The sequence below is a fragment of the Aegilops tauschii genome, chromosome 5 (genome assembly GCF_002575655.3).
Source record: "Aegilops tauschii subsp. strangulata cultivar AL8/78 chromosome 5, Aet v6.0, whole genome shotgun sequence".
Classification (NCBI taxonomy): Eukaryota; Viridiplantae; Streptophyta; class Magnoliopsida; order Poales; family Poaceae; genus Aegilops; species Aegilops tauschii.
Window position 1 is genome coordinate 536,723,786 of NC_053039.3, and position 17,202 is coordinate 536,740,987.

Consider the following 17,202-nt stretch of genomic DNA (forward strand, 5'->3'; position numbering starts at 1 on the left):
GCCCTCTCGGTAATGCACATCACTATAAGCCATGCAAGCAATGTGACTAATGAGTTAGTTGCGGGATGATGCATTACGAAACGAGTAAAGAGACTTGCCGGTAACGAGATTGAACTAGGTATTGAGATACCGGCGATCGAATCTCGGGCAAGTAACATACCGATGACAAAGGGAACAACTTATGTTGTTATGCGGTTTGACCGATAAAGATCTTCGTAGAATATGTGGGAGCCAATATGAACATCCAGGTTCCACTATTGGTTATTGACAAGAGATGAGTCTCGGTCATGTCTACATAGTTCTCGAACCAGTAGGATCCGCACGCTTAACGTTTGGTGACGATCGGTATTATGAGTTTATGTTTTTTGATGAACCGAAGGTTGTTCAGAGTCCCGGATGTGATCATGGGCATGACGAGGAGTCTCGAAATGGTCGAGACATAAAGATCAATATATTGGAAGCCTATGTTTGGACATCGAAATGGTTCCGAATCAGTTCGGACATATACCGGAGTACCGGGGGGTTACCGTTACCCCTCGGGGAGTATATGGGCCCTAATGGGCCTTAGTGGAGAGAGAGAAGGGCAGCCAGGGCAGGCCGCGCGCCCCCTCCCCCTCTGGTCTGAATTGGACTAGGAAGCAGGGGGGCGGCGCCCCCCTTTCCTTCCTCCCTCTCCCCCCTTCCTTCTCTCCTAGTCCAACTAGGGAGGGGGGGGAATCCTACTCCCGGTGGGAGTAGGACTCCTCCAGGGCGCGCCATAGAGGGTCGGCCCTCCCCCCTCCTCAACTCCTTTATATACGGGGGAGGGGGGCACCCATAGACACACAAGTTGATCAATGATCTCTTAGCCGTGTGCGGTGCCCCCCTCCACCATAATCCACCTCGGTCATATCGTTGTAGTGCTTAGGCGAAGCCCTGCGCCGGTAGCTTCATCATCACCGTCATCACGCCGTCGTGCTGACGAAGCTCTCCCTCGACACTCAGCTGGATCAAGAGTTCGTGGGACGTCACCGAGCTGAACGTGTGCAGATCGCGGAGGTGCCGTACTTTCGGTACTAGGATCGGTCGGATCGTGAAGACGTACGACTACATCAACCGCATTGTCATAACGTTTCCGCTTTTGGTCTACGAGGGTATGTGGACAACACTCTCCCCTCTCGTTGCTATGCATCACCAGGATCTTGCGTGTGTGTAGGAATTTTTTTGAAATTACTGCTTTCCCCAACAACCATCCCATTCTCTCTCTTCTTTTTATTTTAAGCCACCTCATCAGAACAGTCTACATGGCAGATTTACCAACGATGATCATACGACCATTGGAGATGCCCTAAACCAATGTTTGCCTTTTCCACCCAATCCCAGCATACAAGACTAGTAATGAAATGAAATCTTTAGGACAACGTTAACGCCCACACGTGTGGTGGGAGTCAAACCCGCACACACGCCTTATAACACACAGACAACGCCATGTCACTGCATGCATGCATGTGGAAATCTTTTTGGATTTTTAGTTTTTAAAATGTTTTATCTCTTAAATAAAAAATCCGATTGAAGATCCGTTTTCACCATTAAATCCCTCCCGACGAGATCTTCGAAATTAGATCTCATATCAATATATTTCGACGAATTTTTTTTGATTAAAATTTGCCACGTCTATTGCACATGAATTGCGATGATGTTTACACTTAAGTTGACATGATATGTTTCAGCTATTTTCTTCTACATTTAAAAGTAAATTTTGACATATTATAAAACGGGGAATTAAGAAACTAGACTTGCCATGCACCATAAACTAAAATTGCCATGGTTCATACAAAAAAATATTTTCATGGTCAAAGTACTGGAATTGCCATCATCAAAAAACTAAAATTGCCATGATCTACAAACTAAAATTGCCACATAGCAACTTTTGTTTAAGCATTATGGCAACTACAGTGTAAACATCATGGCAACTTTTGGGCAAATTTTTTTTTCGTCGACACATATCAACATGGGGTCTAATTTTGAAGATCTCGTCGAGACGGATTTAATGGTTAAAACGGATTTTTAATTCGCTTTTTTATTAGGAGATAAACCATTTTTAAGCCGAAAACCAAAAAAATTTCTGCTGATGTCATCTGTTTGTACGTGACAAAATAAGTGATGATGAAGGCGTGTGGGTGATGTGCAAATGCCCACACGTGTGGGCGTTAGTTTTTCCGAATCTTTAATAAAGGCAACCAAACAGCCAGCCTATGGCTATCCTGTTATATGGCTTGGCTTTATGATGACTATAGGTGACATCACATAATTTTATAGCCAGCGGGCTATCTTATTATCCTTGCTCTAATCTATCACTCGAGTATTCGAGGATATATCCGGTCCACAATTAGTACGAAAATAAACTACTCCCATAATTGAGAAATATATAGCACACATAACAATACTACGTCACGCTCCACGGTACTTGTAGTGTACGTGGGTCCAAATTTTCTTATTTTACTACTTCCTCGGAGATATCATTATCCATAGATAATCTTAATATACTATGACAGATAAGGCGGTAATACTCACTCCAGATCCACTTAATATGTGTAACGCCTTGGGGTCAAGATAAGTTCACCGTCCGGTTTCCACCACTGCTTGAGACCATGTGAGCGAAGGCGGCAGACATGGGTCGAGTTCTTCCACACCGTTGCTGATGGCAGGAGGTGCGGCCTCGGCTCCTTGTCCTTGCCGAGCAGGTAAAAGAGCATGTCACGGTAGGAGAGTGCCGTTGCCGACCTGGCAGCTCCGCGGAAGCGCCTCTCCAGCTTCTCCCTCTGCTCGAAGTAGTCGATGAAGCCCTGGCACAGGAAGTCCTTCTCGTGCACGTACAGGTTGGGTGCCCACGAGGACAGCTGCTCGAACAGCTTCTCCATGCGCTTCCGGTGGGGACGGAGGACCTTCCCGAGGCCAGCCTTGACGAGCTTGCTCAAGGTGTACAGGTCCGTCTTGTCGTCCGGCGAATGCGTCAAGTTGATGACGGGCGCCAGCGATACCTGCGGCGGATTGAAGAGGAAGGTCGGGAGGTTGCGCCGGTGGTCTAGCATTAGGTGCCGCCCCACCTCCAGCGCCAGCGACGCACCCTGAGAGTGGCCTGTGAGCCAGACGATGCATCGGCTGTGGACTGTGGCGAGGAGGTTGCGGACCGCCTGGTGAGCGAGCTGCGAGCGGTTGGAGTCATGCACGGTGTTGGTCACGATGTGTGCGTTAAGCTGCATGTCATCTACTGTCATGGTGCCCCTGAAGGCGACGATGTAGTGTGGAGCGGAGGGATGATGCTGGCCCGGCGGCGGCACGTGCCTGTAGATAGCGCCAAAGATGGAACGTTCGTCCTCAAGTAGGCGCGTGCGCTCCAAGTGAAAGTGAAAGCTCGTCCACCACGCCGGCGCGAGTTGCGCCCTGCTCCATCTGCCGCGGTCCTTCTCCATGACGTACGTGCTGTTGACAAGGCTAGCGGCGACGCAGCGGCGGTGCTCCTCTTTGTCCCTATAAGATAGTCGTAGATAGATCAGTTCACACGTTAATTTGGCTGAAAAGAAAACTGTGGCATGCATATGCACGCCTGGCATGCATGCATGCATGACTCCAGTGTCTCCTTATGCCACGTACCGACGTACGTATACACTTCCTATGAACCCATGCCGTGCATTACACCTCGTGCACCATGCATGCATATATAGACCTCTATCCACAAATTAATACACGGAAAATGCACACCACAAGTATACGCATACCATCGAGCAACGCGTACGTGTACATACCAGTCAATCATCATCCGAATAGAACCGGAGCCGGCTCTTGCCATCAAATGCGTCGGCCCGGAACGTTCGAAGTGGTCACCCAAGTCCATCCCCAACTTTTAACTATTTCTCCAACTAAAGATCCAGACAGAGTGCTGTACTCGTTCTCTTTTGTTGAAGCAGTAGTGTACTAGCTAGTGTGCTCCTTCCGGCGGTTGTGCCAGGTATTACTCCCACGGGGTACATATATATAGGTGGGGCTAGCTACATACTGAGTAGAATGTACAAGTACACGGTTTCCCGTACGTAGATAAAAAAATTAGTCAACCCGCAGAGGCTAGCACGTTTGTTTTCCTTTTTTTTTTCTTTTTGGCGAAAAGACGTTAGGTACCCAAGCACACAACAAGAGATGCTCTAGGCTTGTCTCAAAAAAAAGAAAGATGCTCTAGGCCGGCAAAAGCATAAGAGAGACGTTCTTTGTATATAGGATAGGAGGCAGGCCCAGTCAAATGCCCGCCTGGTCGAATCTTTCTCACAATTGGGTCAGCCAAAACTTCCTATCCCATCAATGATTCATCCCAGCCTTCCCATGCCCAATCAGAAGGAGCAAATCTTAAGGTTAGCAAGGCAGCCTGATATGCCGTCCATAACTTAGCCATTGCTCACATTTTAGGGTGTTGATAAATGGCCACTCCTACTCCTATGTTAGTATCTAACCAATATAAATGGAACGAGTTCATGGAGTCCAACAGATTTCAACCATCCATCCAACTCTATCCAATGGCTCCTGGCAGAGAAAGAAAAAACAAGCCACTGCCTCACGAATTTAATTGGACCTATTCAAGTTCAGCTTTTCCCAAACTAAGGGCATCTCCAACGCCGACCCACAAATGTCTTTAGTATATGTTCGTTTTTGTGTCTGGACGTGGTCAGCGGACATGATGCAGGAGTAAGCCATCCAATGTTAATCACAAAATATCCGGTTGGGAGGAGAAAAAGTAGGTGGGGACAATCCATATGATGGGATTATGGTGTGGTGTCCGGTTGGGAGGAGAGAAATGAGAGGGAGACCATGCATGTGAAGAGAGAGAAAAAGAAAGGAGGACCACACAGAGGCTTTTGGTTGGTCAAGTGGATATCCGAACTCCGGTATAGCTCCCCCACGTTTGTCTTGCTTTTGCTGGGAAACGGACGTTCGGACCACTTCGCGGACCGATAAGGGTCCCCATTGGATTGCAAAAGTGAACAAAAGTGTCCGGTTAGACATATTATACCGGTGTTTTGCGGGTCTCCTTGGAGATGCCCTAACTGCCCTCTTAAATCTTGAAAATTTAGCAATTATACTCCTTCCGATCAATATCATTTGTCGTTGAATCGCATGTATCTAGACTTCAAACAATTCTTGATACATGCGATTCAGCGACAATTAATATGGTTGGGAGGGAGTAGTATATTAGTATACTTTATCACCATTGTCTTCTTTATTTGGGTCGCTGAATTGGTCAAAATCTTCCTTGTTTGCGACTTCACCCATTCCGGTGATACTCCTTTTACATCTCCTGATGAAAACATGGGTCGGTTATGAAGAAGCATTGGGACACTTTCTTAGCGAATATCCAGAGCTCATTTTAGGCGATGATTTTTGCACCAGTAGGTTGTGCTTAGGATATACACATGGTAGTGAAATAAAGGTATTCATTTACGACACACCTCGCCCCATCAGACACAGAACATTGTCACCTTCTACTCTACCAAGTAGTCAAGTTCCCAGGTATCTTCAATCCTTTTGTAATATCTTTGCTTTACATTACCACTGCAAGCATACATCGTCGTTCCCGAGTTCTAGTAATCTCTATTTTTGTCTTTTCCCTCCATATAGAATGTGTATCCATTGATGACATTGATATCTACTATGCAACCTACTTCTTGTAGACGTTGTTGGGCCTCCAAGTGCAGAGGTTTGTAGGATAGTAGCAAATTTCCCTCAAGTGGATGACCTAAGGTTTATCAATCTGTAGGAGGCGTAGGATGAAGATGGTCTCTCTCAAACAACCCTGCAACCAAATAACAAAGAGTCTCTTGTGTCCCCACCACACCCAATACAATGGTAAATTGTATAGGTGCACTAGTTCGGCGAAGAGATGGTGATACAAGTGCAATATGGATTATAGATATAGGTTTTTGTAATCTGAAAATATAAAAACATCAAGGTAACTAATGGTAAAAGTGAGCACAAATGATATTGCAATGCTAGGAAACAAGGCCTAGGGTTCATACTTTCACTAGTGCAAGTTCTCTCAACAATAATAACATAATTGGATCATATAACTATCCCTCAACATGCAACAAAGAGTCACTCCAAAGTCACTAATAGCGGAGAACAAACGAAGAGGTTATTATAGGGTACGAAACCACCTCAAATTTATTCTTTCTGATCGATCTATTCAAGAGTCCATAGTAAAATAACACGAAGCTATTCTTTCCGTTCGATCTATCATAGAGTTCGTACTAGAATAACACCTTAAGACACAAATCAACCACAACCCTAATGTCACCTAGATACTCCAATGTCACCTCAAGTATCCGTGGTAATGATTATATGATATGCATCACACAATCTCAGATTCATCCATTCAACCAACACAAAGAACTTCAAAGAGTGCCCCAAAGTTTCTACCGAAGAGTCAAGACGGTAACGTGTGCCAACCCCTATGCATAAGTTCACAAGGTGAACCCGCAAGTTGATCACCAAAACATACATCAAGTGGATCACGTGATATCCCATTGTCACCACAGATAAGTACATGCAAGACATACATCAAGTGTTCTCAAATCCTTAAAGACTCAATCCGATAAGATAACTTCAAAGGGAAAACTCAATCCATTACAAGAGAGTAGAGGGGGATAAACATCATAAGATCCAACTATAATAGCAAAGCTCGCGATGCATCAAGATCGTACCATCTCAAGAACACGAGAGAGAGAGAGAGATCAAACACATAGCTACTGGTACATACCCTCAGCCCCGAGGGTGAACTACTCCCTCCTCGTCATGGAGAGCGCCGGGATGATGAAGATGGCCACCGGTGAGGGATCCCCCCTCCGGCAGGGTGACGGAACAGGGTCCCGATTGGTTTTTGGTGGCTACAGAGGCTTGCGGCGGCGGAACTCCCGATCTATTCTGCTCCCCGATGTTTTAGGGTATATGGATATATATATAGGCGAAAGAAGTCGGTCAGGGGAGCCACGAGGGGCCCACGAGGGTGGGGGGCGCGCCCAGGGGGGTAGGGCGCGCCTCCCTGCCTCGTGGCTTCCTCGAAGGTTCCCTGACGTCTACTCCAAGTCTCCTGGATTGCTTCCGTTCCAAAAATAACTCTCCCGAAGGTTTCATTCCGTTTGGACTCCGTTTGATATTCCTTTTCTTTGAAACACTGAAATAGGCAAGAAAACAGCAATTTGGGCTGGGCCTCCGGTTAATAGGTTAGTCCCAAAAATAATTTAGTAAAGCCCATAAACATCCAAAACAGATAATATAATAGCATGAATACTTCATAAATTATAGATACGTTGGAGACGTATCAAACATATGCTTGATGAGTCACGCTATTGCATGTGGGGCCAAGTGCCAAGGCGTATATGAGACTTGCATCTTCACCACTCGCTGGCAATTACTTATTCTGAATTTGCTCTTTGAAACCAAGCCAAGAAGTAGGAGTTGTGCTCTCTAACGATTTGGTCGTTCATCTTTGGTTGTTTATGGTGCTTTTTCTTTATTTTGATTTCGTGCTTCTTCAACCAAGGACCAACCACTTCCGAGTGTTTTAAAACTACTAGGTGTGCTTTGTCAAAGTTGTTGCATCGTGATGATGTATCAAGGTCCACATGCAAATCCTTCTTCCAAATCGAGTGACCTAATCCTTTGATCCTACGAAGGTGCTTTTAACGGGAAAACTGATAGATTTTCGGACATGCAAAAAACTCGTGGAAAACGAGATGCACTTGTCTTGGACGATGCTTCCAACTCGACGGGCCCTGTTATGAATGTATCCCTTCACGCCAATTCATAATATCGAATGGCATCATGTTGTGAATGAATGCCAGTCTATGATCATAGATCTCAGGGACAATATGGACCAACAGATTCACCATAACATAAAAAAAGGCGGGTGGGAAGTAGATATCTAGCTCACATAGTATGACTAAGTTGTTTTCACGTAGCCTTGAGAGACGTTAAACACTAGTCGACTTTTGAGAGATAACGGCGAAAAATTACAGAGGTCAAGAAGTGTTTCACAGATGTGCTTTTCCATTATATCTCTATGTACAACTGGAAGTATTTGAGTTATCATCGCGTGACAGTCATGAGAACAAAGAAATCATGTATTCCCATTATGTGGGTTCTCGGAACAACAGCCTTTCCAACCTTCCCCTGTATATGATGGGGCTCTATATCCTATCGGAGGGGGTTCATGGTAACTTTGGCAAGGAGCTTTCTTTCTTCTTCTGGCAGGCGTCTAATGGGCATCGGAAATACCATATGGTTAAATTGGCGGATATTTGCGCCCCAAGGATCTTGGGGGCATAGAGATTTTAGCGTCTCGTCGGATGAATGTGGTGTTGATGTTGAAATGGATTTGGTGGATTCTTAGGGATAATGGAGGACTTTGGCTTCACCTTATCAAAACCAAATAGGAAGGAGGGATCTTAGTTTTTGAGATCTCTCCAGTCCATCAAGAATAAGATCCATTTAGGGTTCACCATTTCCATAGGCGATGGAGAAGGTACCCTATTCTCGCTCGACCATGGCTGGAAGACTAGCCCCTATGCTTTGAGTTCCCTGAAATCTTTTTGATTTGCTCGAATCCATCGATCCTTGTGCCAGTCGCTGCCCATGATGGGTTCTGCGACATTCATTTTAGATGGATGTTTGTCCCTGTTTAAGCTAATATGTCGGAGATGCTTCTTAAGCGCTTATCCCAATCGTTGTCGGACTCCCAGGATAGTGTTGCGTGCCACCTTTCCCCCTCGGGTACATTTAACCTCAGATCCGCCTACTGGCCCTATTTAGTGGGCATGTTTTGACTTGAACCTCCCCTTTGTGGAAGGCCCCTATGCCTCTAAAGACCAAGATCTTCGTATGGCAGTTGCTACAAATCGCTTGCCCACGGGTGTAGAGGTGGCTAAACGCCAAAGCCCCAACAAAGGCATGTGCCCCCTTTGTGCAGTTCTAGAATCTAGGACTAACATTCTCTTCGCCCATCCCATGGCCCACTTCTTATGGAGCTTTTGTCTTCGAGCCTTGGGACCTTCCTAATAGGCGTCACACCTTGGCGAGTTCCTAGAAGCACAAGCAAACCATACCGGTAAGGGGAGGCGCCTCTTCTCTTTGGTGTTTGCCGCGATGACCTGGACCTTCTGAATTATTTGTAATAAAATGGTTATCGAGCGGGTCTTTCTTTAGCGTGTCTTTGACTTTGTGTTTATTTTTTTTGCTTTTCTATTGTAGTGACACTCGTTGTGTAGGCAGTGGGATAGGGCTCTGCTGGACGACATACCCGAGGATCTTCTTGTGGAAGTGATACGTCTCCAACGTATCTAGAATTTCTGAAGTATTCATGCTAAATTTACATTAGTTCTATATAGTATTGGTGCACTTTTATATTTTTTTATGGACTAACATATTAATCTAGTGCCCAGTGCCAGCTCCTGTTTTTTTGTGCCTATTTTCTTGTTTCGCAGAAAAAGCATACCAAACGAAGTCCAAACGTGATAAAAATTTACAGTGTTTTTGTTTGGAACATAAGAGACCCCCGAAGCTTCGTGGAAGGCCCAAAAGACCCACAACGATGCCACAAGCTCACATGGTGCGCCCTATGGGGCCGAGAGGGCCATCTGAGCTTGTGGGGCCCTCATAACTCCTTTGTCGTGATACCAACGCTGAAATTCCTATAAATCTAGAAACCCTCGAAAGTTAAACTAGATGAGTTTTTTCGCCGCTGCAAGCCTCTGTTCCGAAGAGATCTCATCCGGAGCCCTGTTACGACACCCTGATGATGTCGCTTGAACTACGTCGGTATTTCCCCAAAGTGGAAGGGATGATGCAGCACCACTACGGTAGGTATTTCCCTCAGTTATGAAACCAAGGTATCAATCTAGTAGGAGAACCAAGTGATACATCTCCAACGTATCTATAATTTTTGATTGTTCCATGCTATTATATTATCCATCTAGGATGTTTTATATGCATTTATATGCTATTTTATATGATTTTTGGGACTAACCTATTAACCTAGAGCCCAGTGCCAGTTTCTGTTTTTCCTTGTTTTTGAGTATCGCAGAAAAGGAAAACCAAACGGAGTCCAATTGACCTGAAATTTCACGGAGATTATTTTTGGACCAGAAGAAGCCCACGGAGTCTCGAAGATGGGTCAGAAGAGTCCCGAGGCACCCACGAGGGTGGGGGCGCGCCCTACCCCCTGGAGAGTGATTTTAGGTTGATTCTTTTTGCAGAAGATTAATAGACAAATTCCTCAGGTCCACCAATTTATTTCAGAATTTTTGGAGTTACAGAAGTATTCGAATTATACATATTACTACAGACTGTTCTGTTTTTGATAGATTCTGTTTTCATTGTGTTGTTTGCTTATTTTGATGAACCTATGAGTATTATCGGAGGGAATGAACCATAGAGAAGTTGGAATACATTAGATATTACAACAATATGAATTTGGAATGAGTTCACAACAGTAACTAAGTGGTGGTTTTATTTTCTTATACTAACGGAGCTTACGAGTTTTCTGCTGAGTTTTGTGTTGTGAAGTTTTCAAGTTTTGGGTAAAGATTCGATGGACTATGGAATAAGGAGTGGAAAGAGCCTAAGCTTGCGGATGCCCAAGGCACCCCAAGGTAATATTCAAGGACAACCAAGAGCCTAAGCTTGGGGATGCCCCGGATGGCATCCCCTCTTTCGTCTTCGTTCATCGGTAACTTTACTTGGAGCTATATTTTTATTCACCACATGATATGTGTTTTGCTTGGAGCGTCATTTTCTTTTCTTTTGTTTTGCTTGCTGTTTGAATAAAATCAAAATTCTTAAATGTTAGAGAGTCTTCACATAGTTACATAATTATTCAACTACTCATTGATCTTCACTTATATCTTTTGGAGTAGTTTGTCATTTGCTCTAGTGCTTCACTTATATCTTTTAGAGCACGGCGGTGGTTTATTTTGAAGAAATAGATGAACTCTCATGCTTCACTTATATTATTTTGAGAGTCCTAAACAGCATGGTAAGTTGCTTTGGTTATGAAATTAGTCCTAATATGATGGGCATCCATGATGGCTATAATAAAAACTTTCATATAAAGTGCATTGAATACTATGTGAAGTTTGATACTTGATAATGTTTTGGAGATATGAAGATGGTGATATTAGAGTCGTGCTAGTTGAGTAATTGTGAAATTGAGAAATACTTGTGTTGAGGTTTGCAAGTCCCGTAGCATGCACGTATGGTAGACGTTGTGTGACAAATTTGAAGCATGAGGTGTTCTTTGATTGCCTTCCTTATGAGTGGCGGTCGGGGACGAGCGATTGTCTTTTCCTACCAATCTATCCCCCTAGGAGCATGCGCGTAGTGCTTGGTTTGATGAATTGTAGATTTTTGTAATAAGTATGTGAGTTCTTTATGACTAATGTTGAGTCTATGGATTATACGCACTCTCACCTTTCCATCATTGCTAGCCTGTATGGTACCGTGCATTGCCCTTTCTCACCTTGAGAGTTGGTGAAAACTTCGCCGGTGCATCCAACCCCCGTGATATGAAATGCTCTATCACACATAAACCTCCTTATATATTCCTCAAAACAGCCACCATACCTACCTATTATGGCATCTCCATAGCCATTCTGAGATATATTGCCATGCAACTTTCCACCGTTTCATTTATTATGACATGCTTCATCATTGTCATATTGCCTTGCATGATCATGTAGTTGACATTGTATTTGTGGCAAAGCCACCATGCATAATTTTTCATACATGTCACTCTTGATTCATTGCCTATCCCGGTACACCGCCGGAGGCATTCATATAGAGTCATACTTTGTTCTAGTATCGAGTTGTAATCTTTGAGTTGTAAATAAATAGAAGTGTCATGATCATCATTAATAGAGCATTGTCCCAAAAAAAGAGAAAGACCAAAAAAAGAAAGGCCAAATAAAAAAAGATAAAAGGGACAATGCTACTATCTTTTTTCCACACTTGTGCTTCAAAGTAGCACCATGATTTTCATGACAGAGAGTCTCTTATTTTGTCACTTTCATATACTAGTGGGAATTTTTCATTATAGAACTTGGCTTGTATATTCCAACAATGGGCTTCCTCAATTCGTGAGCAAGCAAGTTGGATGCACACCCACTTAGTTTCTTTTGTTGAGCTTTCATACATTTATAGCTCTAGTGCACCCATTGCATGGCAATCCCTACTCCTCGCATTGACATCAATTGATGGGCATCTCCATAGCCCGTTGATTAGCCGTGTCAATGTGATACTTTCTCCTTTTTTGTCTTCTCCACACAACCTCCATCATCATATTCTATTCCAACCATAGTGATATGTCCATGGCTCGCGCTCATGTATTGCGTGAAAGTTGAAAATGTTTGAGAATACTAAAGTACGAAACAATTGCTTGGCTTGTCATCGGGGTTGTGCATGATGAGAGCATTTTCTATGACGAAAATGAAGCATGGCCAAACTATATGATTTTGTAGGGATGAGCTTTCTTTGGCTATGTTATTTCGAGAAGACATAATTTCTTGGTTAGTATGCTTGAAGTATTATTATTTTTATCTCAATATTAAACTTTTGTCTTGAATCTTATGGATCTGAATATTCTTGCCACAATAAAGAAAATTACATTGATAAATATGTTAGGTAGCATTCCACATCAAAAATTCTGTTTTTATCATTTACCTACATGAGGACGAGCAGGAATTAAGCTTGGGGATGCCTGATACGTCTCCAACGTATCTATAATTTTTGATTGTTCCATGCTATTTTATTATCCATCTAGGATGTTTTATTTGCATTTATATGCTATTTTATATGATTTTTGTGACTAACCTATTAGCCTAGAGCCCAGTGCCAGTTTCTGTTTTTTCCTTGTTTTTGAGTATCGCAGAAAAGGAAAACCAAATGGAGTCCAATTGACCTGAAATTTCATGGAGATTATTTTTGGACCAGAAGAAGCCCACGGAGCATCGTAGATGGGCCAGAAAAGTCCTGAGGCACCCACAAGGGTGGGGGGCGCGCCCCCCTACCTCGTGGCCGCCTCGGAGACCCCCCTGACTTGTCCCCGACGCCAAAACCTCTTATATATACAGAAACCCCCAGAACATAACCTAGATCGGGAGTTCCGCCGCCGCAAGCCTCTGTAGCAACCAAAAACCAATTGGGACCCTGTTCCGGCACCCTGTCGGAGGGGGGATCCCTCACCGGTGGCCATCTTCATCATCCCGACGCTCTCCATGACGAGAAGGGACTAGTTCACCCTCGGGGCTGAGGGTATGTACCAGTAGCTATGTTTGATCTCTCTCTCTATCTCTCTCGTGTTCTTGATTTGGCACGATCTTGATGTATCGCGATCTTTGCTATTATAGTTGGATCTTATGATGTTTCTCCACCTCTACTCTCTTGTGATGGATTGAGTTTTCCCTTTGAAGTTATCTTATCGGATTGAGTCTTTAAGGATTTGAGAACACTTGATGTATGTCTTGCATGGGATACCCGTGGTGACAATGGGGTATTCTATTGATTCACTTGATGTATGTTTTGGTGATCAACTTGCGGGTTCCGCGACCTTGGGAATCTATGCATAGGGGTTGGCACACGTTTTCGTCTCGACTCTCCGGTAGAAACTTTGGGGCACTCTTTGAAGTTCTTTGTGTTGGTTGAATAGATGAATCTGAGATTGTGTGATGCATATCGTATAATCATACCCACGGATACTTGTGGTGACATTGGAGTATCTAGGTGACATTAGGGTTTTGGTTGATTTGTGCCTTAAGGTGTTATTCTAGTACGAACTCTAGGATAGATCGAACGGAAAGAATAGCTTCGTGCTATTTTACTACGGACTCTTGAATAGATCGATCAGAAAGGATAACTTTGAGGTGGTTTCGTACCCTACCATAATCTCTTCGTTTGTTCTCCGCTATCAGTGACTTTGGAGTGACTCTTTGTTGTATGTTGAGGGATAGTTATATGATCCAATTATGTTATTATTGTTGAGAGAACTTGCACTAGTGAAAGTATGAACCCTAGGCCTTGTTTCAACGCATTGCAATACCGTTTGTGCTCACTTTTATCATTAGTTACCTTACTGTTTTTATAATTTCAGATTACAAAAACCTATATCTACCATCCATATTGCACTTGTATCACCATCTCTTAGTTGAACTAGTGCACCTATACAATTTACCATTGTATTTGGTGTGTTGGGGACACAAGAGACTCTTTGTTATTTGGTTGCAGGGTTGTTTGAGAGAGACCATCTTCAACCTACGCCTCCCACGGATTGATAAACCTTAGGTCATCCACTTGAGGGAAATTTGTTAATGTCCTATAAACCTCTGCACTTGGAGGCCCAACAACGTCTACAAGAAGAAGGTTGCATAGTAGACATCACCAAGCAACACTATGTAGACGGTACCTGCACACAAAGAAACAATACTTGCAGCCCGACGCTTATGAGGGGTTGTCAATCCCTCTACGGGTAACGGCGCGAGAAATTTTCAAGTTGACAGTATAAAAATTGTGATAGATTGGGTAAATAGATCTCGATAAAAGGCGAAATAAATAAGTAATAAAAAATGCAGCAAGGTATTTTTTGGTTTTTGGCAAAATAGATATGAGAATAAAAGCAAATAAAAATAGATCTCAAAGAAAATATGATAAAGAATAGACCCCGGGGCCGTAGATTTCACTAGTGGTGATACGTCTCCATCATATCTATAATTTTTGATTGTTCCATGCCAATATTCTATAACTTTTACATACTTTTGGCAACTTTTTATACTATTTTTGGGACTAACATATTGATCCAGTGCCCAATGCCAGTTCCTGTTTGTTGCATGTTTTTTGTTTCGCAGAAAATCCATATCAAACGGAGTCCAAACGGAAAAAAACTGACGGAGATTTTTTTTGGAATATATGTGATTTTTGGGAAGAAGAATCAACGCGATACGATGCCCGAGGGGGCAACGAGGCAGGGCGGCGCGCCCTGGGCCCTCGTGGCCACCCCGTAAGGCGGTTGGAGCCCTTATTTCACCGCAAGAAAGCTAATATCCGGATAGAGATCGTGTCCAAAATTCAGCCCAATCGGAGTTATGGATCTCCGGGAATTTAGGAAACGGTGGAAGGGCAGAATCAGGGAGCGCAGAAACAGAGAGACAGATCATATCTCGGAGGGGATCTCGCCCCTCCCATGCCATGGAGGCCAAGGACCAGAGGGGAAACCCTTCTCCAATCTAGGGAGAAGGTCAAGGAAGAAGAAGAAGAAGGGGGTCCCTCTCCCCCTCTCTTCCGGTGGCGCCGGAACAACGCCGGGGCCGTCATCATCACCGCAATCTACACCAACAACTTCACCGCCATCATCACCAAATCTTCCCCCCTCTATGCAGCGGTGTAACCCCTCTTTTACCCGCTGTAATCTCTACTTAAACATGGTTCTCAACGCTATATATTATTTCCCAATGATGTATGGCTATCGTATGATGTTTGAGTAGATCCATTTTGTCCTATGGGTTAATTGATGATCGTGATTGGTTTGAGTTGCATGTCTTATTATTGGTGCTGTCCTATGGTGCTCTTCGTGTCGCGCAAGCGTGAGGGATTCCCGCTGTAGGGTGTTGCAATACGTTCATGACTTGCTTATAGTGGGTTGCGTGAGTGACTGAAACACAAACCCGAGTAAGGGGGTTGTTGCGTATGGGATAAAGAGGACTTGATGCTTTAATGCTATGGTTGGGTTTTACGTTATGATCTTTAGTCATTGCGGATGTTTGCTAGAGTTCCAATCATAAGTGCATATGATCCAAGAAGAGAAAGTATGTTAGCTTATGCCTCTCCCTCAAATAAAATTGCAATAATGATTATCGGTCTAGTTACCGATTGCCTAGGGACAAATAACTTTCTTGTGACAACAAGCTCTCTACTAAAACTAATTTAGTTGTGTCTTCTTCTAAACAGCCCATAGTTTTTATTTACGTGCTCTTTATTATCTTGCAAACCTATCCAACAACACCTACAAAGTACTTCTAGTTTCATACTTGTTCTAGGTAAAGCGAACGTCAAGCGTGTGTAGAGTTGTATCGGTGGTCGATAAAACTTGAGGGAATATTTGTTCTGCCTTTAGCTCCTCGTTGGGTTCGACACTCTTACTTATCAAAAGAGTCTACAATTGATCCTATACTTGTGGGTTATTAGTGGCTTCTCTCGAGAAAACAACACACGATGGGTAAACAAATTACTGTTGGGCAATTGATAGAACATCAAATAATTATGATGATATCCAGGCAATGATCATTATATAGGCATCACGTCCAAGATTAGTAGAGAGACTCCTGCCTTCATCTACTACTATTACTCCACATATCGACTGCTATCCGGCATGCATCTATGTATTAAGTTCATGGACAAACAGAGTAATGCAATAAGAACGATGACATGATGTAGACGGGATCTATTCATGTAGGAATAGCCCCCATCTTGTTATCCTTAATAGCAACGATACATGCGTGTCTTGCTGCCCCTTCTGTCACTGGGAGAGAACACCACACGATCAAACCCATCACAAAGCACCTCTTCCCATGGCAAGAAAACCCGATCTAGTTGGCCTAACTAAAACAAAGATTCGAAGAAGAAATACGAGGCTATAAGTAATCATGCATATAAGAGATCAAAGAAACTTAACCTTCATGGATATAGATCTAATCATAAACTCGAAGTTCATTAGATCCCAACAAACACACCGCAAAAGAGTTACAACAAATAGATCTCCAAGAGACGATTGTATTGAGAATCAAAAAGAGAGAAGAAGCCATCTAGGTACTGCCTACGGACCCATACGTCTATGATGAACTACTCACGCATCATCGGAGAGGCACCAATGAGGATGACGAATCCCTCCGTGATGGTGTGTGGATTGGATTTGGTGGTTCTAGAACTTGCGGCGGCTGGAATTGTTTTTCGTCGACTCCCGTAGGGTTTTTGGAATATTGGGGTATTTATAGAGCAAAGAGGCAGTACATGAGGTCACCGAGGGAGGCACAACCCCCCCTGGGCGCGCCCTGGTGGGTTGTGCCCACCTCGGGCCTCCCCTCTGGTACTTCTTTGGCCCATGTGGTGTTTTCTGCACTACTGGAATCAGGATCTTTGCCG

The 17,202-nt window shown here is 43.7% G+C and overlaps 1 protein-coding gene across 1 annotated transcript; it reads right to left on the reverse strand.

The window, feature by feature from the left end:
• Window positions 1–2,421: 2,421 nt before the first annotated feature.
• Window positions 2,422–3,796, reverse strand: LOC109784766 (GDSL esterase/lipase At4g10955-like). The gene is made up of 2 exons (XM_020343364.2): window positions 3,786–3,796; window positions 2,422–3,510 (listed from the first exon to the last, which is right to left on the reverse strand). The coding sequence occupies exons 1-2, from the start codon at window positions 3,794–3,796 to the stop codon at window positions 2,565–2,567; spliced, it is 957 nt and encodes a 318-aa protein (XP_020198953.1). The 3' UTR covers window positions 2,422–2,564.
• Between the last annotated feature and the right edge of the window lie 13,406 nt (window positions 3,797–17,202).